At 39.1% G+C, this 25,547-nt stretch overlaps 1 protein-coding gene across 1 annotated transcript; it reads left to right on the plus strand.

Annotated features, from left to right (window-relative positions):
* The first annotated feature begins 18,739 nt into the window (after nt 1-18,739).
* LOC148409660 (uncharacterized) lies at nt 18,740-23,145 on the plus strand. The gene is made up of 3 exons (XM_088439192.1): nt 18,740-18,905; nt 20,461-20,960; nt 22,899-23,145. Coding segments are annotated over exons 2-3 (459 nt in total). The 5' UTR covers nt 18,740-18,905; nt 20,461-20,503; the 3' UTR covers nt 22,901-23,145.
* The last annotated feature ends 2,402 nt before the right edge of the window (nt 23,146-25,547 follow it).

Genomic DNA, 25,547 nt, shown 5'->3' on the forward strand with positions numbered 1-25,547 from the left:
AATCGTAACAAGATTCGCATTTAAATTTCAGTCAATGAAGTTTTCTTGACTGGGTGGTAGGGTGAAATCTATTGGACGTGCTTGGTGACAGGACACGAAACGTGAAAGCCAATAATCTGTTAAGTATTTAAAAGGCGATTATTTTTATTTTTTCACACCCCACTCAAAGAAAAAAAAAAGACAAATTTTGGTTTATACAGTGTATAAACCAGATAAGGCAATCTAACAGCTTCTGAGATAATGTAAGGCTTTTAGGTGCGCCTTACAGTGCAAAAAATACAGTAAGTGGTCATGACATGTCACCATCTGGGGGAAATTTCAGCTCCCTATCGTCTTTTTTCAATGCTTCCATTTGATCTTTACATCAAAGAGATCTGCGAAAATTCTGCGCAAAGTTTTACAGTTAGGTAACTGTATGTACAGTATGTCCTATCAGGAAGCCCACTTGGCATTCTTGTCCTAAGTTGCGGGAAGAAAATAAGGCGGCGGAGGGTGGCGCCCCGATTAAATCTCCGAATATTGCTTTCCTTCCACTCGTCAACCGCCGAGACCAGATAGCATCAAAAACAAATAAATAAATAACAGCTTTAAATAACCGTCGGCAGTTGTTCCAGTCATTTCTCAATTACTTTGCCCACTCGAGTGAGACCGACTTCTTATTTCTTGCCCTGAAAAGCGGCTCTCGGTTTCTTTGATAAAACGAAAATAAAAAATGAGGGGAACGATGAGAAATGGTGGAACGGGATGGAGGAGGGATCCAAAAGTGAGGCCGTGTCTGGAAAAATTATGCAAATTACTTAAGTGTGACTTTGGGCACCGTGACGTCCTCTTGGTCCTCAAAGATCTTCAGACTTCCAAAGAATCCTATTGAATAAGATCCGAAAGGCGAATGGCCGTATGTTTTTCTTCATTGTTAATCTTTAGTTTGCAGGCTAACATAGCGCTCCACTTTCAAACTGCCATCTTAATTGGGTCACTCTCGGTCTACCCAGGCAGGCAAATGGATGGAATGAACTCCACTCGACGATCCATTAGAGAGGACGTATAAAAGAGCGAGTAAAAGCACCACTGCGAGTAAGTGAGCATGTGTCGCATAACCTTTTGAAGATATTAACTTGGAAAAGCTCGCAACTTGAAATGGCAGCCCTTATCGGACAGTTGCCAAAACATCATTTGGTTTCAAGCTCCCCAAAATGCAGTCCCATGTCCTCGTTGGTTTATTTTTGAAAGGCTTGATGGAAATGCAAAATTATCAAGAAAAGTACAGATGTTAATTTTACGTAATTTAGCCATCAAATTATGGTAGAAAAATTGGCTAAAATTGGCTCCGTAAGGTTAGCATCCCTTTAACATTTTAAAATAACAGAATTGTTTGTTCACCATTTGGCAAGCATTGGATTTAACCCTTGTGCAGTATTTTGACCATATTTGGTTGTTTTTTTTTCCCCGCCTTGCAGTATTTAAGCCTAGCATGCTCATGGTAGCACAATAACTAAGGCCTAGTTTACAAGTAGTCAGGTTTGTTGCAAGTATCTTCGATACGTGCTTCTATAATTTATATAAACAGAAGGTCTCTAAAATCTCTGACCAAATCGAAAATTTACAATCTTTAACTGGGATTTTAGGTCATTATTCTTCTCTATTTTCCTCCAATCGAAAGCAACCCTTTACTGGGCAGAGCGGCTGCTTTTGTCTGATAGTATAAACTGGCAAAACAGCCGAAAGCGTTCTAAGGTATCACTAAATATCTTTAGGTTCCTGATAATTCTTGCATGTTTAGGATTTAAAAATAGAAAAAGGGTGCCTGTTATGACCACCGGCCAAAAACGGTCACTGTGCCCAGTAAAGGGGTTAAAAAAAACGGAATTTTGTTCCGATTGCACAGAATTAGTTTATTCTGATTAAAGAGAAAAAGATAGCAGCATGGAATCGTAAACTGCATACTCCTCAGGATCACAAACCGATTGTTTACATTGTTACTAAATGTCTCCCCCAACCCTTCAGGGGACCTAGGTAGCAAAGATAGCAGCATGGAATCGTAAACTGCATACTCCTCAGGATCACAAACCGATTGTTTACATTGTTACTAAATGTCTCCCCCAACCCTTCAGGGTACCTAGGGTCAACTCGAATGATTGAGGAGCGGAAAGGATCTGTAACCAGACTGGAAGGAGCTTTCAGATAGTGAAGGTTCCTGTCCGCTTTCCTCATGAGTAAAAGGCCATTGTCTTCTTTCAGTTTGTTGTTTTTTGAATGTTCTAGGTTGCTTGAACCTAACAGTTCCATCCATCCTGACTTCTATGCATATATTTCAACACGGCCAGTATTAGTAGTAGAAGACTGATATTGACCTCAATAATCAGCCCGTCACTGTTGGAGATGAATGTATTAAGCTTTGCATTTTCCTCACTGAAAAGTTCATTAATTCTGATCCCTACCACAAAACATAAGGAAAATTGTGGTAAGCGGCGGGTGAGCGTGACAGCATTGCTCAGCGTCACTTTTTGCGGCCATATTTCACCCGGGTGACGCGCCGCTTTGTCGCCAATTATTTGCTTATTAAGTTCCCGCCGCGGCGCGCAAACACGCTCGTTAAATAAAACACACGGGTTCCGTGCCAAAATTACGGTTGATAAATCATTCAAAAGTGCGCTCGTACTGATGATACATGCCTTCACCCCCGCCTGGTTTCCATTAAAAACGGCGTGACAGAGTTGGTAATAACTGCCGCGGGCCTCGGCCGGCCGCTGTTAATCAATGCCTCGGATCGTTTGGGCTCTTGAGCGCGAAATAATTCCCCGTGTGAGAGCGTTGAGAACGATGTACCTTTGAGCGGCGGAGAAATATAAAGATGCTTGATGTCGGCGTGATGAAAGAACGAAGGTCAGAGTACAATTCTGCAGATTCAACCACGCGACAATTATATCGCCGTCGTCGGCTGCTCGTTAGCATTTTTAAAACACGCACAAATCTACCTCAAAGACTAGCTCGTTTTGTCTGCAGCGGGACGCGACGCTTCTTGCTCCTCTCTCGGACTCTTACTCTGACTAATCAGGTGATGGACGTTTGTCATTGGCCTTCATGACCGGACACAGATGGTTTCTGACGACGTTCTGTCATTCTGTCACCGCCCCGCGAGGTGCCGAATGATGGAGGTGTCAACACAAAAAAGGTAACAGTCTGACACATGACCAACCGTGAGAAGGCTTCAAATGTGTCATGAATGAAATGGATATGGACAGACGTGTCTCAGAATGCCTCAGTCAGTTTGGAGACTTGGAACATGAATTTTAGATCGATTCAAATGAACTGACGAAGGAAGGACAAATCATATGTTCTGTAAATTTCAGATTATAAACCGTTACGGATGTAAACCCGCAGGGTAGTTAAGCAGAAAGATGGCATATGGAAGTTGTTGTTTTTTTTAATTTAAAACTTTTTTAACGGCCTGCTTTCACAAACAGCACCAACATATTTTCAACATTAGACAATACTGCAGAGAAAAATAAAATAGCGAATTCAAAATCAATACTTCGATCGTGTCTTCTGCTGTCTTCCTTTGTTTGATTATTTTATTGAACATTTGAACACATCGTATATAATTTATATTTACCGGTGAGTTTCCCCCTGGTGGCTAGCAAAATAACTGCAGATGAGCAGCACTGGACTATAAGCCGCAGGGCTCAAATCATGAGAAAAAAAAGTTGTGGACTCTTGTCTGAAATTTACAGTACATTCGCTCACGGTTTTAAAATCAGATATTCTAACTCAGATCAAAATATTGTGAGGCACCTGGACTAACCACTATAGTAACTTTCTTTTTTTCTATCTTTTTTTCAAGCAACCTTCAAAAAAATTGAAGTAATTATCATGTTGTTTGGATAATCAACAAAGACCTTTTGTTTTCACTTTTGCTCATAGTGTGCTTCTGGATATTGAATGCCTGCGCTCTAATTGTCACATTTCTAAAGGAGGAATGCTTCCTGAATGATTTGTTGTTTTTTTTATTTAACCTAATTTGGGTCTTTTATTTTAAATTAAAGACAATGCGTTAAAAAATCACTAGGAGGCTACAACGTAGGCTACTATAGATTGTCAAAACAGGTAGCCATTAGAAACTGAGCAGAAAACTTTTTGTCACAGAGATTTTTTATTTACTGTATTTCAAATTTGAACTGCTACACAAGACAGATGGGCAACACTAAAATGCAGAGAATTGGATGTTTCACCATGGCGCGTTGCCACAGCATGGTGGCAAACTTTGATGACTAATCATAAAAAACATAACTAATAACCCAACCACAAGATTTTTGGGGGGTGGGGGGAATTCAGCAACTCAAGCCAGTTGGACTAAGCAGCATGATATTTTGTAAGCATGCCAAATCCGCAAGAAGCAACAACAAAGTCTCAATATGCAAGGCCGGAAAAGACACAAAATGTCCGCCGTTTTGTTTGGAAGTAACTGTTTTAGCATCAAATTAAACCCTCCGAAGACGAACTTGTCCTAGAGATTTGTTGGAGGCGACCAAATGTACTTACACTCTACAGATGGGTGACACTAATTTGCGGGGAATTGGAGTTTTTCATTATGGCGTGCGGGCACAACATGGCGGGGAAGTTTGACGACTGGCAATAAAACACAAAACTCTAATAACTCAGCTCGACAAGGTCACAGCATGACCGTGTTGTTTGTGATAAAAGCCCTTGAGTTATATATAGGCAGAAACGTAGTCAGACCATGGTTAATAAGTTCCATTCTTATGGCACTAATATATATATATATATATATATATATATATATATATATATATATATATATATACGGTTAGATTTTTGTTGTCGGCTTTCCTTGCGCCTTTTTGTAGGTTTTGTGTCCCCGTGCTTGTCAAAATGTCCCCTTGTTTTAACCAATCAGCTCCCTCCAACCCTTTGGGGACTGTACAAAAGTTATTTGGATGAAAAATATGAACGTTGTCAAGATGAAACAAATTCAAAGGATAAGTTCTTCTCCAAGTCTGTCGTGCGACTAGTTCATCGCCCGCCGTTTCTAACCTCGAAACCATTGTAAACTCCTTGTGTACTAGCTTCTCCACCCAATTTTCACATGTCACCGTAAAGCCACTCCATTAAAAAGCACAGAGCTAAAGAAATTGTCCACCATCAATCACAAAGGAATGAAATAAAATACAAGCGGGACATGCGAGACATTCTTCCTCCCCTTGAGGCATCAGACACTTGTCCCGGTGTCTCAGGTGACATATGTCCACAACAAGCGGGCCTTGTGATGAGCCGCCGGCCATCAGAGGTGACGTCCAGGCCTCTGGAGCCCGGCGAGAAAAAGGATGAGATGGCGGAGGCGGTGCCGCGTCTCCGAGGAAATCTCATTCTGTTCAGAAGTGATGAAGAGCGCTACGCCGCTCCCGCCGTGTGACTGAGGGAACGAGGCGGAGTGACACAGGCGGCTACTTGGGCATCGCTCATATTTTGGAGGAGGACATGAACGCCTCTTGGGATATTATACCTGGAGGTGGATGCTTTGTCAAGCCCCGGTTAAACGCGGCAAATGGACAGGGGAGGGAACGCAACGGTCTTAATGCTCATTGCCAGCCTCCAAACAGATGGACTGGCCATGTGACACAACATGTAGCCTTCAGGGACGCCGGTCGATGCACGTGACACATGAAAGATGTGGTCCTCGCATCACCACGTGCAATGAAAGAGACCCCCCCACCCCCCCCCCCCCCCCACCCCTCCTTTGTGAGCTTCCCCTGCCCACCTCTGGTTGAAGTAATGAGAACAGAGATGTGGGAAAGAGAAACAGAATCACTCACTACTTCTTAAATGGACCACTTTTTTGTCTTTCGTCTCCTTCTGCACTTTCCATATGATTCACTTTATCCATATATTAGTGTATTCGGAATACTGTGTGTATTGTATGCCATTCAGGCGATGAAGAGCCTGTTAATTCTCGGTCTTGTTCAGTCGCATTTGAAAGCACATTTGACAAACTTTTAGAGCCAAGAGTTGTCGGAAAAGGAAACCTTGAGGTCCAGTATATTTAGCATTTTCACTCATCTTTCAAGGCTTACTGAATATTGTGTGCTATGTAAATATGTGCGGTATCATATGAAAGATTGACTTCCATTCCTTAATTTGAATTGCATTGAGGTTATAGCCTTGTTGTATGTGTGGAAACACTGCCATCCAATGATCACAGTTATTACTACAGTGCTCAATTGGCTTATATTAGGTAAGCATAAGTCAAGGATGTCAGCTGCCTTCTTTAAAAAAAAAAAATCGCATCTGACTAGAATTTTTTTTATCAATTATTGTTATTACTATTATAAAATATGAGAATTCACATCCATGGTACTGAAAGTAACCCTTTACTGAGCACAGCGGCCGCTTTCAGCCAACAGTCTAAAGAGGCAAAACAGTGTTCCCACTTACCAAAAACAGCAAAAAAAATAAAAAAAACTACATAAATAAATACCTAAATAAATAAATACCTGCACAAAAACATTCAGTTTGAGGGATACTTCATATGTACAGCTCAGTAAGAAAAACATGCTTACAAGTAAATATTAGCGGTGTAACAATCAATTCATTTATCGAAAATAATTATTCTGGGGAACTAATCGTTTGGATGACTTTGAAAAATGTATCTGAATTCTTCAACTGTTTCAGCAGTCCTCCATGAAAGCAAACTGATTAGCTCTGTATTGAAACTATTTGCGGAGTAAAATGGTCGAATCTTTGTTATTTTCCGATATATTGCTGACCAGTCTGGTAATTAATCACAATTCATTAAGTTAATTGAAAAAAGAAGTATTTTTGACTTCAACGCATAGAAATTAAAACATGTTTTCAATGCGATTTTATTGAATAATTGCCAAATGTGATTACTAAACTAATCGTAAGCTGCAGTCCTAGTAAACAAATTGCAATAAAACGAACAAAAAAGCCGGGAAATTTTCCGAGAGTCTTCCCGCTGATTTCTTACAAGAAAGATATTTAATTGCACATTTGAAACTTCCTACTAAAACGGCAGCTGCTGTCACATTTGTTCGAAACCCTCGTGACAAACAAACGGGGACAAAGTTAACCTCGAGAAACAAATGAAAACAAAACGGCAAAAGCGATGAAATCATTCGAGTGGAAAACGAGAGACAAATCCTCATAGCCCAGACTGAAATGATCTGGCAGACGTGAAACAAACTATTGTCATTTTTTTAGCGAAAGCATGTGACCCGGCGACGCCATCGTTTCTCACAAACGCATCTCATGCATATGCACCATGTGCTTCAGTGTCTCACATCATTAAACAGATGGCGCTCCCGATTACATTAGAAAATTGTGTTTTTCTCGTTTTTAACACAAGATTAAAAACGTAAAGAGATGGCGCAAAGACATATGGGAGCCGGTTGATTCCATCGTTTCAAATCATCTGCGCCCGATGCGAATGGAAAGAACGATTCTTGGTTGCGAAACGCAATTATAATCGTTGAGGAGGCCATTTTGGAGTACGGTTATACAATGCGAGAAGCTCTTTTGGCTACGGTTGCTTTTAACTACGATTTACGAGAATTGAAATCGAGCTGATATTACAAAGGGCTGTTTAACAACTTTTATTTTCACTCATTAAATCCCAAACATATTTTTTCAGTTTCTTTTGTTTTGTTTTGTTTTTTTTAAAGAGTCCAGAACTTCAATCTTGGGTACTTGTTTACTTTTAATTTATTTATATTTTTTAAGTATTCATCCGAAGCAGTGCTTCAATTATATTTTGCCACCCCCCCTCCTTTTTAACCAACAAAAGTCAAAAGCAATATAAATCAACTTTCAACAACTGTTTATATGTTACAGCTTAGTCTAAAACTGAAAAAAAAAAAAAGTCCATCAAAGTGCCTGAAACTAACTAAACGTCACGTGACAAAACAAAGACTTTGCCCTGGGGTCAGCCACGCCCCCCCAGCATCACCTTGTGCCCTTGCAAAATATAATTGAGAATCACTAACATGGCAGCTGCTGTCACACCGTATACTGGCGACAAAAAGTCCAAAGCGGGCACGGCAACCACTCAGATTACAGAATGTCAAACATGGCGGCCTCATGATCATAAACATACAATTGTTTCCCGTTCCTCTGAGCGTGAATGACTGTTGCCGTCACCCATAAATCAGTCTGAATTTACCGTCGCCCCGAGGGCCACGCTGCGTCCCTTATTGCTACCTCTCGCTTCAGGGGGGCTGCTCCTCCTTTTTATTTGACGTATCCCCCCCCCCCCCCCCTTGCATTTTGTCACGCGACATAAATTAGTTGAAATGCTCGGTGGAGTGTCCTCGAAGGCACTCGCCGCTGAGCGAGAAGGGCACGTGAAGCGGAGTCATCAATAACAAGCAAGTGCGCTCTACCTGTTTCCAATTACGTAGCCGTATATCTTATATTATTTACGAGTGGGCCTAATTTGCATGTGGCACCTTTTTGCTCGGCGAGCTCTATAAATACTCATGTGTGGCCTCAGTAAATTAAGCAGTAAAACAAGTGGCCATGTCAGGAAGTGTGTGTGTGTGTGTGTGTGTGTGTGTGGGGGGGGGGGGGGGGGGGGGCAGGACCCGCGGAGCCAGATGTTGTGCACACGTCGACACTAATTGCGTCCTTCCCAGAGTTGATGTTATTTCATCGCAAGCGGCCTGCAAAAGGTCAAGCTTAAATTGGGAGAGAGCGGCGAGAAATTCTTTCAAGGTTTACGAATCAAAAAGTCCCTTTGGGGTTGCTCGGTATACAATGTGCAGGAAGTGTTCTTGCGGCGTCACGTTAATTTGCCTCTCGGCTGTAGCCGTATTCTCATGTGGTGTCGGGAATGTAAAGCAATGTCCAATTCCAACACTGTTGCGCAAGCGTTAATTTGATGCTAGGCTCTCGCCGCACATCTTATTAGTCAATCTCAGGCAAAACATCGGAGTTAGGGGTTTTAAAGCATGTCAAAAATGGAAATTTCAATGTTAAATGATTTCCAATTTTTGCCTATAGAAAAGTTAAATGACCAAGATTCAAAAATATTATTTGTACTATTTTTTTTTCTACAGGTTCTTAAAAAATGATCATTTTATTCCACATCATTCTCACAATATTTTAGCCTGCCCACGCCGGGTAGTGCGGTAATTAAGTGGTTATACAATAACGAACTTTGACATTTGAAATTTCAGCTCTCTAGTGTCTTCTTTCAATTATTTCCATCTGATGTGAAGTGCCTTTGATGGAAAGATGAAATGATTCGATAAAATACTGCACAAGGATTAAAAAGAGAAGGCAACCCAAAAATCTTTGTTACAATATGCAGCGGCACTAGTCTAAACACGGCTTTCAGATTAATATTTAATTGGTTTCATATAAAATTTTGAGCATGTTAGTTTAGTTTGGGGTAATGCAAAATGATTTCTGTGTGATGTCATCCAACTTTATTATTGTATAATAGACCGTTATGCCGTTAATGATTGTAATCTACTTACAATGGCAAATCCTAGACTGATGGCTTGATTAGCATGATGGCGCCCAGCATGGCTGCCGTCTTCTGTTAGAATTTCACTGTGTGGTTTCGTGCTATACATGTGACAATAATTATCTACAATCTACACTTAAGCATCTCCAGTGGCGGACATTTTCTACAAATTTGTTGGGGTTGTTTGTATGTTTGTGACGATTACTTAAAGCAAGTCAATATATCTGGTGATCATAAATTAATTAGTATCTAGCGGTTAGCGTGTTAGCTCGCGACTGTTAGCATGTTTGCCTAGCCTAGTGTTATTTTATGCGGCAGTCAAAGGAGCCGCGTTATTTTGGTTGTATTTTCTTTACAGTAGCGTATTAGCGATTTTTGCGTCTTTTGTTTCAATTTTTGACCTTTAAAGAATTATAAAAGTGTAAATTCGTAAAGAGAAAGAATCACAAACAAGTGTCTTATTGCAGTTGTTCATCTGCCTTGTGATCATAAATTATTACACGTTTGATGAAAGAGTTTATCCAATTGGTCAAATTCTGCATTTTCAGAGTGTCACCAAGTAATTCTGACCGTTTGGCAAACTGAAGCTGAAGTTGTAACAAAACTTGTCAGTTGTGCTGGCAAAGAAATTTTGACTTTCAACATTTTTGCAGCAACATGTGCTGCTTTTTGTGCGACACCCACACAAAATCTGTTTGTTTCAGTGAGGTGTGATGGAATAGTGTGGCAGGTACAGGACTACCCGGCAGTCTCTTTGTGTTACCCACAGGAAAATGTGTTGTTATTAATGTCTGATATTGTTGCCAATCCAACATCTTTTTAAAACGGGGGGAAAAAAAAGCTCGGGAAATAAGCAATCGAGCAAAAATGTAAGTGTTTAGCAATTCATCTTCACTCTTTGCCAGGTCTATTTAATTTTGCTCACCCATGGATATAAATTGTGCCTCTTTATCGGTCAAGATGGAGAAAAGGCGGCAGCAGCCAAGGGCGCGAGGGCAAAAGATTTATTCTCAAAAGAAGAAGAGAATAGCGCGACCCATGGTCTCCGCAGTTTGTCGACGGAACATTTTTTACCTTGAGGATTCATGCGTGTCGTAGATCAGTCAGTCCTTGGAAAAAAAATTCAGTTTTGACACAAAAGACCATTTTGGTACACCGTCATGGTCCATCACCTTTTTTTTTTTTTTTTTTGCAACAATTATGGCTGGCTTTTTGTATCATAGCAGAATTTGTTTACACCTCTGCTCTCCGTGCAGCAACCGCATGGTTGACAGTGACACAGGTGGCTGGATATTAGCCCGGAGACACAGGTGGGCGGGCGAGAGGGGATGATCGCTTGGGTGAGAGACGCAGGTTGGGTGAAACACACGGGCGGTGTGAGAGCAGCAGAAACGCGGGGGAGTGATAAGTAGGGTAACATTAAGCGGGCGACGCGGGTGAGCTTGCATTTTTAGAAAGCTGATAGGCTAAAAATATGTGCTAGCATGTTGAATACAACATTGTTGAGTAATCACTTTTTTTTTCCGGAAACTTTGACTACAATACCCGTATTTTGTCCAATCTTTGGATATTTACGTGAAAGGAAAATCAATGAAAGAAGACAATAGGGAGCTGAAATTTCACTCAGTTGGGGACACCATGTCAAAGTTCAACAGGCAGGCCAACTAAGTTATCACGCTACCAGGAGTGTACCATCCCTTGTCTAAAATAGTGTGAGAACGTTGCAGAAGAAAATGACCCAAAAATGGTCAAAATACTTTTTGTCCAATCATCTGATCTTTCCAACAAAGGCATTTCACAAAGGGAAAGCACAGAAAAAAAACACCAGGGAGCTGAAATTTCACCCAGATGGTGGCATGTCAAAGTTAAACACGGCACAAGCAATTAGTTATTATGCTACGATGAGTGTGCCATCCCATGGCTAAAATTCTGCAAGAATGAGGAAAATGACCCAAAAATGATCAAAATACATTTTGCCCAATCCCTTGATCTTGCATCGAAGGTATGTCACATCAAAGGGAAAACACTGAAAGAAGAGGAATGTGAATTTTCACCCAAATGATGACCACATCAAGTTCAACACGGCTAAAATATTGTGAGAATAAATTAAAGGGAAATGACCAAAGAATGGTCAACATCCATTTTGTCCAATAATTTGAACGTATTTAGTACTTCGAACGAACTTAGTTATCACGCTACCAGTAGTGTGCCATCCCTTGGCTAAAATACTGTGAGAATGTGTCCAAAAAGGTCAAACTCCATTTTGTCCGATCCTCTTTACATCAAAGGCGTCTCACAAATGATAAGCATTGAACGAAGACACCAGGGAGCTGAAATTTCACCCAAATGGTGAAGTTCAACATTGCACAACCACTACACAGGAAACGGCAGTTCTGTTTTGTGACACAGCTTGGTGACAACTGGAAAAGAACGTACCAATTGGGATAAGTTTGACAAAACAGGTGGACAAACGTCTCGCCAATGTGGTCAAGGTCGGTTTGTGGTATTGTGACACAATTGAGTGAACGCACATACAAAAAAGCAGTGGGCGGACATCCTGGAGAATGTGACAAGTGGACGAGAACGTGAACCCAAGGAGGGCGAAAATGTTGATAAAAAATACAGGAAACAAGAAATACAAAAAATCAGGAGTCAAACGGCGAGTCTGCGACAACAAACAACTGAGCATATTTTATTGTAACCTAGCGACACGGCCCCCTGCTACGGCTGCAATGCAATAAAATCACTCACAAACACACGCACCCACACGCCATCCAATCCCATCTCAGTGTTCTTCAATAAAAATCCCTTCGGACAAGCATGATGGAGAGGCACTCGACTGCGGAGCAGGAATACTCAGAAAACGACTTGTGGATAAAATATAACCCTGCTGGCAGATGGCTTGCCAATCCAAATTTAAAAAAAAAAAAGGTTGGAGTGGTTGGGTTTATGCCGCACCCTTCACTGATGCTATATTTCACCTTTTTACACGCGCTGACCCGCCTTCCTATATACGCACAAATGCTGACGTGGAGGTTATTATACAGGCGTGCCTTACAGGAAGTCAGGTGGTAAATTACGGAAACTTTACCCCTGAAGCGCGGTGATGAATCCTCACTTGTAAATTTCACTTTCATCTATGATTAAAGGCTAAAATAAGCAAGCAAATCGCTTCCTAAGGTTGGTCATAAATACACAATTGTTTACAGTTACGAGCAACGATTTCACTTATGCCGTATTTTTCGGACAATATATCAAATTTACACGTCACAAACTCCTACTCGATTTATACATATTTTTTGAATTTTTAATACTATATTTTTAAAACTCTTTGAGCGCAGCCATTGATTCACATCTTTTCAGGTCTATTTCATAGCTTTTCCAAAAATTGACACGTTCAACAGGTACAAACGTTTTGCTTTTCCGAGGATCATCTCCTGTCGGCTAGCAAAAAAAAAAAAAAAAAGAATACAAAGCCGCAGGTCTCAAATCATGAGTAAAAAGGTGTGACTTATATTCGGAAAAATACGTTAATTTAACATATATTTACTTATTTTTGATTAGTGTTGCCAACACTATTTTTAGTCAAATCTTGAGTAAATTTGTCATTTTAGTTTAGTCCACTGCACATCATTATGTGGGTGCCACGCAGTGTCCAAAATGAGACATTACAGCACCAGCAACTTGACTCCTTGCAAAGAAGTGTTTTTCCAAACGCAAATTTAGATTGGGGCATTTTCTATGGTGTATAATATATTTTATTTCATCCTATACGTTCCAATACAAAATATATTTTATGAACACATGAAGAAAACAAACCAAAGTAAATTTCCATTTATTTCATTCATTTAAAGGAAAATACTATTTTGGTATATACAGGGGGCCAAAATGGAAGTTATTTTATGGTATCTATTTGTTTTATATAACAATATATTTACAGTTGACCCCCGTTATTCGCCAGGAATTTGGACCAGGCCAGTACACATAGCAAAAATAATAATTTACACTTTATTGACACCGTTTTTTTTTGTTTTGTTTTTTAAGATATATATGTACCTTTACCTGTCCGACCCACTTGAGGATAGATTTTCCTCCACACAATTCAGTTTATTTCAAATTAGCTCCCTGTGCTAGGGAGCAGGAAAAATCCAGAAATGTGCTGACCAAAATTCCCCCTAACCCATTACCTTATTGCAAATGTTTGCGGCGACTTGATCCCGTAGTCTTGAAACAGTTGACACAGCAAAGGTTCTGATCATTAGGAAGGAATCCAACACATGCGTGACATCCTAAAAAGCATTATTCATACTATTAGGAATTATGTTTTCACATTTCATAATGGGCAAAAAAGCTTGAGAATCATCAGCGTTATTTTGCAGCTTATTTCTTGCGTTGGTGAAATGTAATGATATTAAACGGTTTTAACTGTTCTTATGCTATTTTAGAAATGTCTTACCGTGCATACAGCCACCATTTCCTCGTGTTATGGATTCTTGATTTTGTTTGGATAAATTATGTGTTTTTTTGTGTTGTGATTTTCGGTGCCCATTGTTCATGTCCTTTCGTTTACACCTGTTTTCGTCAACTAATTGCTCCAACCAGTAACTCCTTCTTTGTCCAGGTGTGCATGATGGCTCGTTATTTATTTTTTTTGTATTTGAGTCCCTGCTTCCATTTATAAGGCCTTGTCTACATGTAATCGGCATCTTCAAATCCCCAAAGACTCCCCCACGTCGTTGTTTGTTTGTTTGTTTATGTTAGTCTTTATTTTAATCGCGTCTAAATGAAACCGGTTGCATAGTCCAGTTTCAAATTCGTGTACAAGCATGCCAAGTCGCTAGGGGGCAGTAATATCGCAAATTCTGTCATTCAGAAAGAACTTCCGGTTCTGACGTATTCGTTATCCAACTAATGTTTTATGTATTTACACACTGTAAAAAGTCGATTTCAAAGTAAAAAGGCGTATCATTATTTTTTTTTGCCAAAAATTGAGTATTTCATATAGAAAAAATCTCAAGAATGCTTATTTCAACATATTAACTCTAGAATTTTCTTATTGTGATTTCTTTGCTCAAATTGTATATATTTGCTCAGAAGATGTAGAGACTATTTTGAATTATCTTCATTTTAAAACCAACCATTTTTCTTAATTTAGGAAATTATAGTGAAAAAAAAGGTTGGTTCGTTATTATTGGTTATACATTGGTTCGCTGTAAAAAATCAACATCGTGAAAGCAAAAAAAAACTTAAGAAATCTACTGTATTCTTATTTTTTGTCTAAAAAGGAAAACGTAATATTTAAGATATAAATATTTCAGAAAATATATCTATCTAAATTTTTGCAACAAAACGAAACAAACCCAAAATCATCTCTTTCATCTTATGTCATAAAAATAAATGTTTTTAGCAGAGAAATTTTGATGAGAAAATGCTAGGTTTAATAACTTGAAAGAAGCATTCTTTTCTTCAGATTTATTTGCTACAAAAGATATTTTCAAACAAAAAATAAGAATATTTCTTAGTATAATAAGCCTTTTTTTTAATTGACGTTTTGCAGTGCAGTGTTTTGCTGAGACAGAAATAGACGGAACAACAACAATAGAAAAAAATGTCCCCAGAAAAGTCCCAAAAGGTGGAAAATGTGCAAGTCAATTAAGTGACATAAGGGAATGCAACATATAATATGAGATTCCTGTTTATTAAAACATCCGAAGCTCTCTGACAAAAATGCATTACAGCGTGACAGACAAAGAAAAAGCAATAATCTGAGAAGATGATTTTCAATTAAGCTGACACAGCACAGCAGACGCCAGCTTTGCATACCATAAATGTAATTGAATGTGTGTATATTAAAAAAAAAAGTGGTGTACTGATTCAACCAACACGGATGTGTGCAATTATACTACAGAGCAGATCTTGTGATTTTTTTTTTTTACCTCCTAAGAAACCACACGAAAGCAGTTTTTCTTTTTTTCTGACTATAACTTGCTTAAAAAAATCATTTCAACATTTACTTTAAATTTGAAATGGGTTAGTTTAGTGCTTCCCAATTATGTTTTGCGAAGCCCCTCCCAGGAAAGAGAAACCTGCCCCCGCCCCCCACCTCACTTTCCGCACCAACTATAAACATCTATAAAAAAAAAAACATTAACCAAAGGAAAATAAAAACAATATAAATCAACTTTTAACAACAGTTTTTTTTTTTTTACTTTTTACAGCATTAAAAACAGGTTACAGATTAGTCTAAAATGGAAAAAAGAGAAAACTAGTGACTCGCCACTTAGACTAATTATCTATAAAGGTTGTTTAAATATAAAAAACTATATAAAACTATATCCCGTTTGACATCAATAAAGAAAAAATGCAACATTAATCAAGTTTTAGCAACCGTTTACTACTTTTTTACAGCTTTTATACAGGTTACAGGTTAGTATAAAACTAAAAAAAAAGTGCCAGAAATACAACTTTTTTTTATAGCATTTACCCACAACATAAGAGCGCTAAAGACAGAATTCGAGGGTGTTTCCAAACTTCTGACTGCTCCTGCAAGTAAAAAACAGTGATTTATGCTTGCCTGACGTTCATGAAAATTGCCATTTTGCACAATAGGAGTAAGAGTGCGTCTGTATCACAGTAATCATCAAAATCGAATTGAAATGCGCATTTAGTGACGAAAGTGCATTCGTCGTAATCGCAGTTCATGTGACATTATGCGTTATCTCCCGTTTTTTTTTTTTCTTTTTTCTTTTTGGTTGTCGTTATCGCTGGCGTTTCACTGTTGCCCATGTAGACAACATCTTCCCTTATCTGGCACAAACGCGACAGGCGGTCCATCTCTTGTCGGATCTGGCTATACTCAGGATGCACTCTTTCTGCACGCGCACACACACATGCAAACACCCGCGCCACAAAGACACACACTCACACACACACACACACACACACACACACACACACATACAAAGACAAAGTAGGCGAAAGACGATAAATTATTCTGCTTGATGGCGCACCTGTCGCTTGAATGTTTTTTTGTTGTTGTTTTTTTTTTTTTATGTGTGCAGTGAACGCAGCACCACACGACAAACGAGCCTGCTTTCCAATACCACATGCCATGCGTCTGCCAGTTAGAGTTGCTTCAAAATACATCACTAAGCACAAACAAGAACTTTTTTTTTTTATATTTAAAGGAAGCAAGACCCAATAAAATTCTGTAAGTGATGCGAGAATCCAGTCCTGGTTCCGGATTTACTGTCACTCGTGAAACCCTAAATTCGGACCGGAAACAGATAGGAAGTAGAAAGACTTTAAATTAGGGCTGTCAAAATTAAAGCATTATCACGTTTGATTAGTCACCAAAAAATGGTCACGTTAAGAATGTAATAACTCATATTACTCGCAAGAGTCTTTTCTTTCAATAAAATATTCCATTTTTTTTAGCTTTGACGCATGAGAATGACACCTCCAAAACTTTGGATTTGAAATATACTGTCAATATTTTGTGACATCAATACTAGAACATTTCTGACACATCCTTTACTCTTAAAATACGAATAAAATATATTAAAAAAAAACATATCAAATATAATCCTGCTGTTGCTGTCAGCTCTGCTGCATTTTCTGGTTACAGCCATCAAATATGGAAACCACATGCTGTGATTTTCATCACAACGTGTCATGTAGGGTCAGAAATTGCTTTGGAGGATTGTTTTTGAAACTTTTATATGAGGGAAATGGCAAATTAATAACGCAGTAGGACCCCGCTTGTCTTTAAAACAATATCGATAAAAATGTTGCCGTCACCAGCAGGGAAGCTTTCAATTTAAAACCAACCCGGCAAACATACATATTGTGTGCCATCTTCTATAGCGGCAAAACTATGTGGTATAAAATTGCCCCCTGCGGTTGCTCCTCAGGATACATTCTTTGTTTAATTCCATTAAACTACGATTTAAATATTTATGGATTATTTAGAATAAACAAGAGCTGCTCTGTTGGCGATGCTGTTTAGGGTTTTCTTAACTGATTTCTCTTTCTGTTTTTCCCCATGATTTTTTTTTTTTTTTTTTTTACATCTCCAAATTAAAGGTGCCGACCAATCAAACTCTAATTATAATCGGTTTATTTATTTATTTATTTAGGCTTGATTGCATTTCCAGCTATGTGTGCGTAAGTGTGACTGTGTTTTCAGATAATGAATTACCTGCTGGACTTATGCTAATGACAGAGCACAATTTATAGACACTCCTAGTTTTCAGCCCATCGGAGTTCCTTTTCCACAGCAATCGGAATAAGAAGGCTTGATTTTAAGAGAAAATATGACCTAATAGGAACACATTTTTACAAAGCAGATTTTCATAGCATGCTTAGAGGTAGAGGTACACCCTACAGGTGTCAGATTTAGCCCATGTCGGGCTCATTGACATTCAAATTTGGAAATATGGTCGATTTTGGACATATTGAAAACCTGATGTAAAAAAATTGTACAAATCATTTCAACGGCAACTCACGAATTGGCTTAGCCTGGACTCCCATAATGCAAAATTCTTCAAAGTCATAATACTCTAATTTTGATACAATAAATATAACTATAATTACTGTAATATATAAATATACAGCGTAGATATTTTTGCTATTATTGCATTTTTAGCACCGCCCCCCCCCAAATACATATATGTAGCTGTATATATATATATATGACAATTATGCCATTTTGACCCAACATTTTTTGTTTGTCCTGTGCAAAATTAGGGGTTTTGTGGGTGTTTTTTGGTGGGTTTTTGTTCCTTACAAACCCAGATAGTTTGTTCCAACCCATAATTTAGTAATATGGGTAATTTGGTAAAATTGGGTGCATTTCAACTCAACTGATATTAGCGTGTATTTACCCAAAGTACTTGCTTACTTGAGTACTTAATTTCCGAAGTAATTGATTCCTTTGATTCTCAATTATTATAAAACCAGCCATTTTTAGCCAAAATAATAAAAATATACAGAAATACGTTTGTGGACTTTTAAAAAAAATGCCTTTATTACTTAAATGAGCTGCATTCTCTGAAAATTAAGTGTTTGCTTGATTAGCTTATATGAGAGTGATATAATGTGTATTCTCAGGCGGCATATTATGAGAATAAATATAAATAAAGGCCCAGGGTTGAAATCCACATCCCGCCCTTGCTATTTCGCAGGGCGTCAAATCAAAACAAACGAATCGCGGGGACTGTATTGCATGTTGCGTCTTGCGCCAACTAATTACGCTGCGCCTTTAAGACACTCACCTGCTTCTCACTTTGCAAACCTGTCCGACTTGCTGACACACCCGCTCTGCTCCAGATGTAACGTGACCAGTCGGTCCAAGGTGTTGAGAGCCTTACGAGAAGAGATCGAAAGCGACAGAACGCAAAGGGTAAGAGCACGACTTCCTTTTCCCTTCCTTCTCCTAATGGGGCCTTTTGCCTCGCTTCCTCCCAGGGAGCCTGATGGAATTTCATTACTTATGATTGAAAAGCCGCCAACTTTCCAAAGCGGGGAGGAGGTGCACTTAAAATGCCGCCGTGCCCCCCGCGGATGCCGACAATCGAATTTACCCTCGGCTGGAACAAATACGGGACCCCTCCCCGCCCCCTCCCCTGGCATATGTGATGATATTATTTCCAAATCGGGGTTATCGCCGAATATCCGATGGCGTCTGCCGGGGGAGCGGTGAGGAAATGTTCATCAGTGTGGAAGAATCAATGTGACTTCACTCGCTAATGTGTTCATAAAGGACCCTAAAATGTTCATGATTTGCACTCAAGAGGTGGAAAATACCCGCAAGGTTGATTTTCAGGTAACGGGGTTATTTTAAGATAGGTGGTGGCGTGATTGTGCATACACGCCCGTGTGAATAATTCTAAAACAAAACAACAACAAACACACGGATGCACCGTCAAGCAAGGGTGTGAAAAAGATTTTTTTTGTTATATTTGGAGGATAAGTTTGGAGTGCTGTGATGAAACAATTTTTTTTTATTATATTCTGACAATAAAGTGATAATCTACATAAGGTTTTTTTAAAACTAGATTTGAAGGGCTATATATTTTTTTAAACTCTCTTAGCGGTTGTGTTGTGAAATATTTTTTTTAAATAAAGTTGTGATTTAACAATAAGTAAAATAGTATTCATAAGGAGAAAGAATCCTGTGTTTTGAGAAAATAAGTCTCCTGAGAACTAAGTTGTGGTGCTCTGAGGAAGTGTCCCACTCCCAAGAGAAAATTATTGTTTCTTAGTAAAAAATTTCAAGGTTGTGATTGGAGAAGTGCTGCAAGAAAGTTTTCCATTTTAATTATCTTACAATAAGTGCAATGTAATACAATTTTTTAACAGCTACCGCTGTAACAAATTGCTTTCAAAAGCATTTAAAATGAAATAAAAACAATACAACAGAACGCAAAACAGAAAAATGTCAACATGACTTCAGAAAGTTTTCAAATTCGCATTAGCAGTGTCAGTAATGTGTTAAATTAATTTGTTATTCTTTTTTCAAAACTGCTATTCCTAAATCAGTATTTAGGGGGTTGGGTAGTGGAGATTTGAACCTGAAGTTGTAAAATTCCAAGAAGTTTTTCTTCGTTGAAAAAAAAAAAAAAGGCTGAGATATTCAAAGAATTCCTGCAATAGCCTCCAGCCTATTCATTTGTGTCCACCATTGCGTCCGATTTGTCTCCGCAAGAGAGCAAAATTCATTGCATCACATTTGAATTTGAGAGGTCAATGGAAAGAATGTCCTCTTTTGAGGACACTAGGACTTAGTAGTATGTCTCTAATTTGTCAAAAGATATAGACCAAAAAGAAAAGTCCACTCCAGTTGACATTAGGGAATTCGGTCAGCAGTAATTAATGAGATTTTTTTTTCTGGGGTCGGCGGGATTCAAGAAACATCTAACACTGTTTCAAACTCAATTTTTTCGTTTTATCTCCAGGCTTTTTATCCATCCTCTCCTTGCGAGCTTTTGTAATCCTACCATGGCTGTCAATCACAGCGAAGAGGAGGAATTGGCCGTCCCACCCCCTGAGTACGATGCACAGCCTCCCATGTACTACGCTCAGCCCCAGATGTACATGGCCCAGCCTCAAATGTACGTGGCCCAGCCTCAAATGTACGTGGCCCAGCCTCAGGCGTATGCGGCTCAACCTCAGATGTACCAAGCTCAGCCTCAGATGTACCAAGCTCAGCCTCAGACGTACCAGGCTCAGCCTCAGGTCTATCAGAGTCAACCGGAAGCCTACCAAAGTCAGGCTCAGAAGGTCCAGACCGAGAGCAGGCACAACCGGGACCAAGACCGCGACCGGAACGGAGGCAGCAAATGCCCCGCATGCTGCTTGAAGACGCGAAACTGCCTAATGAGCCCCGAGTGCGGCCGGGCGCTCCAGATCTCAAGCGTTGTCGCCGCATGCGGACTGTGTCTTCGCTTCTTTGTGTGTAAGTTTCCATTTGGTAGAGACTACCTTCTACATACAAGTCTTGAATCAATCAGTTTGGTAGGTCAACTTTGGTTTTTGACCCTGCAAACAAACAAAAAATTGACAGACAAAATTTGTGAGTTGCTCCCTGATCATTAAATCTACCCCCACAAGTGTCAATTTGACCCAATTTTGGACTTTGAATGTTTGTTTTTCTTTTAATATCAAAGAAAAACACTGGGAGGGTAGAAATTAATAAAGATGAGTCCATAGCTCCCCAGGAAAAAGAAAGCCACTTTCCGCGTCTATTCATTCATTAGTGGTTCACTATTACTGTCCTAATTGCTCGATTACTGTTTTATCTTTTTTTCTTCTTGCCTACTTCATTGTTTGCTCGATTATGGAATGTAGTGCTGCTCGGGGAAGTGAACAGAATAAGAATTTCATTGTGTAGTATTACAACGCATATGATAATAAAACTCTCGAATCGTCTGTAAAACATAAGAAAAAATCAAGACTTGCAGTTATTCGAATCAATAATAACGAACCGCTTCAAAATAGCAAACATGATATTGACGGTTACTCAGAAACAAATGCAATGTAGGGCAAAGAGCCACATTATAAAACGATAATGTCATCAGACTTGATGAAATCACATGGTTTATTTCCTGTATTTTGTGCACCCTGTTTGGGACAGTTATATTTTCGTCTGCATTTACGCCCAATAAAGGTCTCCAGAAATGATTGTTGTCAGGTTCTGAGGTTACAGAGATCTGAACCCTAAATTTAAACCTAATCAGAACCCGGAAGCAGCTTGATCCAAATTAGCCTGCATTCCAGAACAAAAAGGGTTATCTTGATCTACATTCCAGAAGTGGATGATCCAGAACATGTAACAAAACACAGTAGGCCTTGTTGATAAAATATTTCCAAGAGGAAATGCCAATGCTGTGAAAGGAATTGGCCAGTTCTGGGTTTTACATGCATTCTAGAATAGAACGCTCAATAATCAAGAATTTAATTATTATTAACATTGAGCTGGTCAGGTTTAGATTACGTTTAAAAACGGTATTGTTAAATTTAAGATAAGGCAAAACATTTTACACGGTATTTCTGGTATGGTGTAGGTGAGCTGGCAGGGTTCCGGTTCTGTCTCCTTCTGTCGTTCATTTTGTATCTATTCATTACTAAAATGATGATTTTTTTTGTTTGTTTGTTTCTTTTTATGCTGAAAATCATGAGTCCTTTTTCTTTTGATTATAGTCATCTCCCCCAATTTTGCACCTATTTTCAACTCTGTCCACAATCTTTTGAAATGAGTAAACACACTATTAGCACTCACTATTTGCTTTTCTAGTTAATAAGACCGAATAGGATAAAAAGAGTCATTAAGAGGCTAAGGGACAAAATCTCGATAAGTGGGACATAATTAACCCTTGTGCAGTATTTTGATCATTTTTGGGTCATTTTCTTCCACATCGTTCCAAATTATGTTTTAGACAAGGGATTGCATACGCCTGGTCGTGTGATAACTAAGCGGTCGTGCAATGTTGAATTTGGACATGTTTTCACCACCTAGGGTGAAATTTCAGCTCCCTGGTGTCTTCTTTCAATGTTTTCCCTTTTATGTAAAATGTCTTTGATTTAAAGGATCGAAGGATCGGACAAAATACTGCACACGGGTTTAACAATAACGAGCACGATGAAATGGAATCTGGTTTATCCTTGAGACATTATAGGACATGATTAGACACGATAAGGGACATTTTTGGACATAAAGGGACACAATGGGGAGTAATGAAGTAGATTATACCATAGGGGATAAAACAGGACAAACATGGCATGCTAGGATAAAATAAAAGACAATAAGGGACAAAAAATGTCCAGTCAAAAAATCCTTTGTCTCTCAAAACAAAACGAAAATGAAAAAATATGACTTTTGTCTTTATTTTTCCAGAATCCTGACCCAACTTTTTCAAGCTACATTGTCTTCCCTGGCGTCCTTCTTGCACGGGATTTATCGCTTCTCGAACGCCAAATGTCATCGTCCATCCATCTTGTATGCCTTAAGAAAATGGCGAAGTTGAATCGTGGTGTATTTAAAAAAAAGTGTCTCTTAATATATAATTTTTCATTCAAAGCTACTGTGGTGGACTGCACTCTTGAATAAAATGCAACGGGGGGGAAAAAAACTTTGTTTTCAATCTGCTGCTGTTTTGCCTTCATTCCAATTTCATACATATAAATTAAAAAAAAAAAGACACAGCTAGCAGATGATAAAGTGACACACTTGGATGATTTAAAGGCAGACTTGTAGATGAGTGACAGCGGCGAGGAGAGCGACTTGTTGTGGCGGAGGATTGTGGGAAGGCGGCGTCAATGATCTCAGATGGATTTGGTGTCAGGAAACATAAAACTAATTCATGGTCCGCATCAGCTTGATCCTGACCTTGCGCCAGTCGCGGCAAGACGGGAAAGATCGTAAAAAAAAAAGGGGGGGGGGTGCTGAAACTGTCCAAAGCAGGCTTCCACATGTGAGCAGATAATAGTACATTTTTGGATGAATGGGTCGCTTTTATGGGTCCAGAGATAAAACATTCGATAGTCAGGCATCCCCTTTTGGCCGCCCTTTATTATTAAACAAATATAATGCAGCTTTTCCATTTCAGGACAGAAAGGTCAGCTCGGGACTGTAGTCCAGATTGAAATTACACTACTTGAGTTTACTGTATATTCAAGAACAGAATGATTGTTCAGTGCATGTGCAAGAATGGAATGGTCCACTTTGGTAGTGATTCAAGACGAGGTGTTTGCAATTTGTGCTTCTTCTAGAATGGAATAGTCTGCATTTTCCTGAATGAACTAGATAGAATTCTAGATGAGAAGTGTCCCTGTATTCCAAACCAAAGTTGTCCATTTCAAGAAAGATTCTGGTCTTGAATTCGTCCATTTCAGGCTTTTTTCCAGAACAGTGTGATGATTAAAGACATGTGCCAGATTGGAATGGTCCACTTTGGCAAGATTCAAGACAGGTGTTTGCATTCGTGAAAGGAGTCGTCCATTTTGTGCTTCTTCTAAAATTAACATTGTGTTATGTTCCAGAACGGTGCGTCAGAATGGTCCAGATTGAGATCTGGATCAGCTATTAATGGCCTAGCAGTATTCCAGACTAAAATTGTCCATATTAAGGTTCTAGAATCAAATTGTCCAATTCTGGCTTTTATTCCAGAACAGAGCAATTGTTCAAGGTGTGTGTCGGACTGGAATGGTCCACTTTGGAAATGATTCAAGACTGGGTGTTTGCATTCGAGAATGGAGTGGTCCGTTTTGGGCTTCTTCTAGAATCAAATGGTCTGCATTGGGTTATGTTCCAGAACGGTGCGTCAGATTGGTCCAGATTGAGATCTGGATCAGCTGTGAAACATTTAGCAGTATTCCAGACTAAATGTTGTCTGTTTTAAGATTCTAGAATCAAATTGTCCAATTCTGGATTTTATTCCAGAACAAACCGATTGTTTAAGGTGTGTGTCGGACTAGAATGATCAATTTTTGCGGAGATTCCAGAATAGCTGTCTGCATTCAAGAACTTTGCTGTCCATTTTGTGCTTCTTCTTGAATGGAATTATCTGCTTTGGTCTAAACCAGATTATGATTTACTCCAGAATAGAATATTCTACTATGGACTGACCTAGATTAGGATTTACTCCAGAATAGAATTGTCTCCTATGGACTGTATTCCAGGTGAAATGGTCAAGTCTAGACTCTTGGTTTTGGGCTCTAATCCAGAATGGAACGATACACTTAAAATATCGTTCTACTTAAGATATTGTTCACATTTTAGGTTTGCTTCTGGAAATTGAACAGTCAACCGCATATTACTATATATTCCAGATCCAAATGTTGTTCTTTAGGGCATATTCCATAAAAGGAGTTTTACATTCAATCAATATTATAGAATTGACTTGTAATCTTTTTCAAGGGCTGAATGAGACGAGCGTTATCACATTCGTATATTCGTATTCATGTGTTAAATAATTAGAACTAGTGTTCGGCGCAGAACTTTAATCAGCAAGTCGCAGGCACAAATGTCAGCAATTAACATGTTGAACGTTTCGTTTAAAAGTAAAGCGGACAAGTATGGAACGTTTGCCGCAAAGGTCACAGTCTTCACGCACCTTTTCTTTTTTGTTCCTTCATGTAATTTTGCATTTCTCTTAATTTTCTTTCATTCTTGTGTGGCCTACATGTCGACGTTGGTCTCACAATAAAGGGGTGACATTTCCAGCAGACAGATTAGGGCCTCGCTCCAATTAATTTTGCTTTCCCCAGCGTTAAACAGACAATCAGGCAAAGGCAAAATGTCATGGAAACAAACGAGGAGTCACCATGTGGTTGACAATTACTGCCAAGCACCTCACAAATGTCAATATGTTCAAGTGGGGACAGTGCCGGAGAAAAATGACGGGAGGAGGTCTCGTTCCGTCGTTCCAGGCAGGTACCGGCGTATCGCGACGATCCGATTAAAAGGTCAAAGTTCCCGAGAGTTTGGATAGATGACATCACATCGCGTGCGTTGGACCGTGTCAAGGTGAAGACTACTGATGAG

Source organism: Hippichthys cyanospilos, chromosome 17, assembly GCF_059441005.1.
Source record: "Hippichthys cyanospilos isolate Australia breed blue-spotted pipefish chromosome 17, RoL_Hcya_1.0, whole genome shotgun sequence".
NCBI classification, from domain to species: domain Eukaryota; kingdom Metazoa; phylum Chordata; class Actinopteri; order Syngnathiformes; family Syngnathidae; genus Hippichthys; species Hippichthys cyanospilos.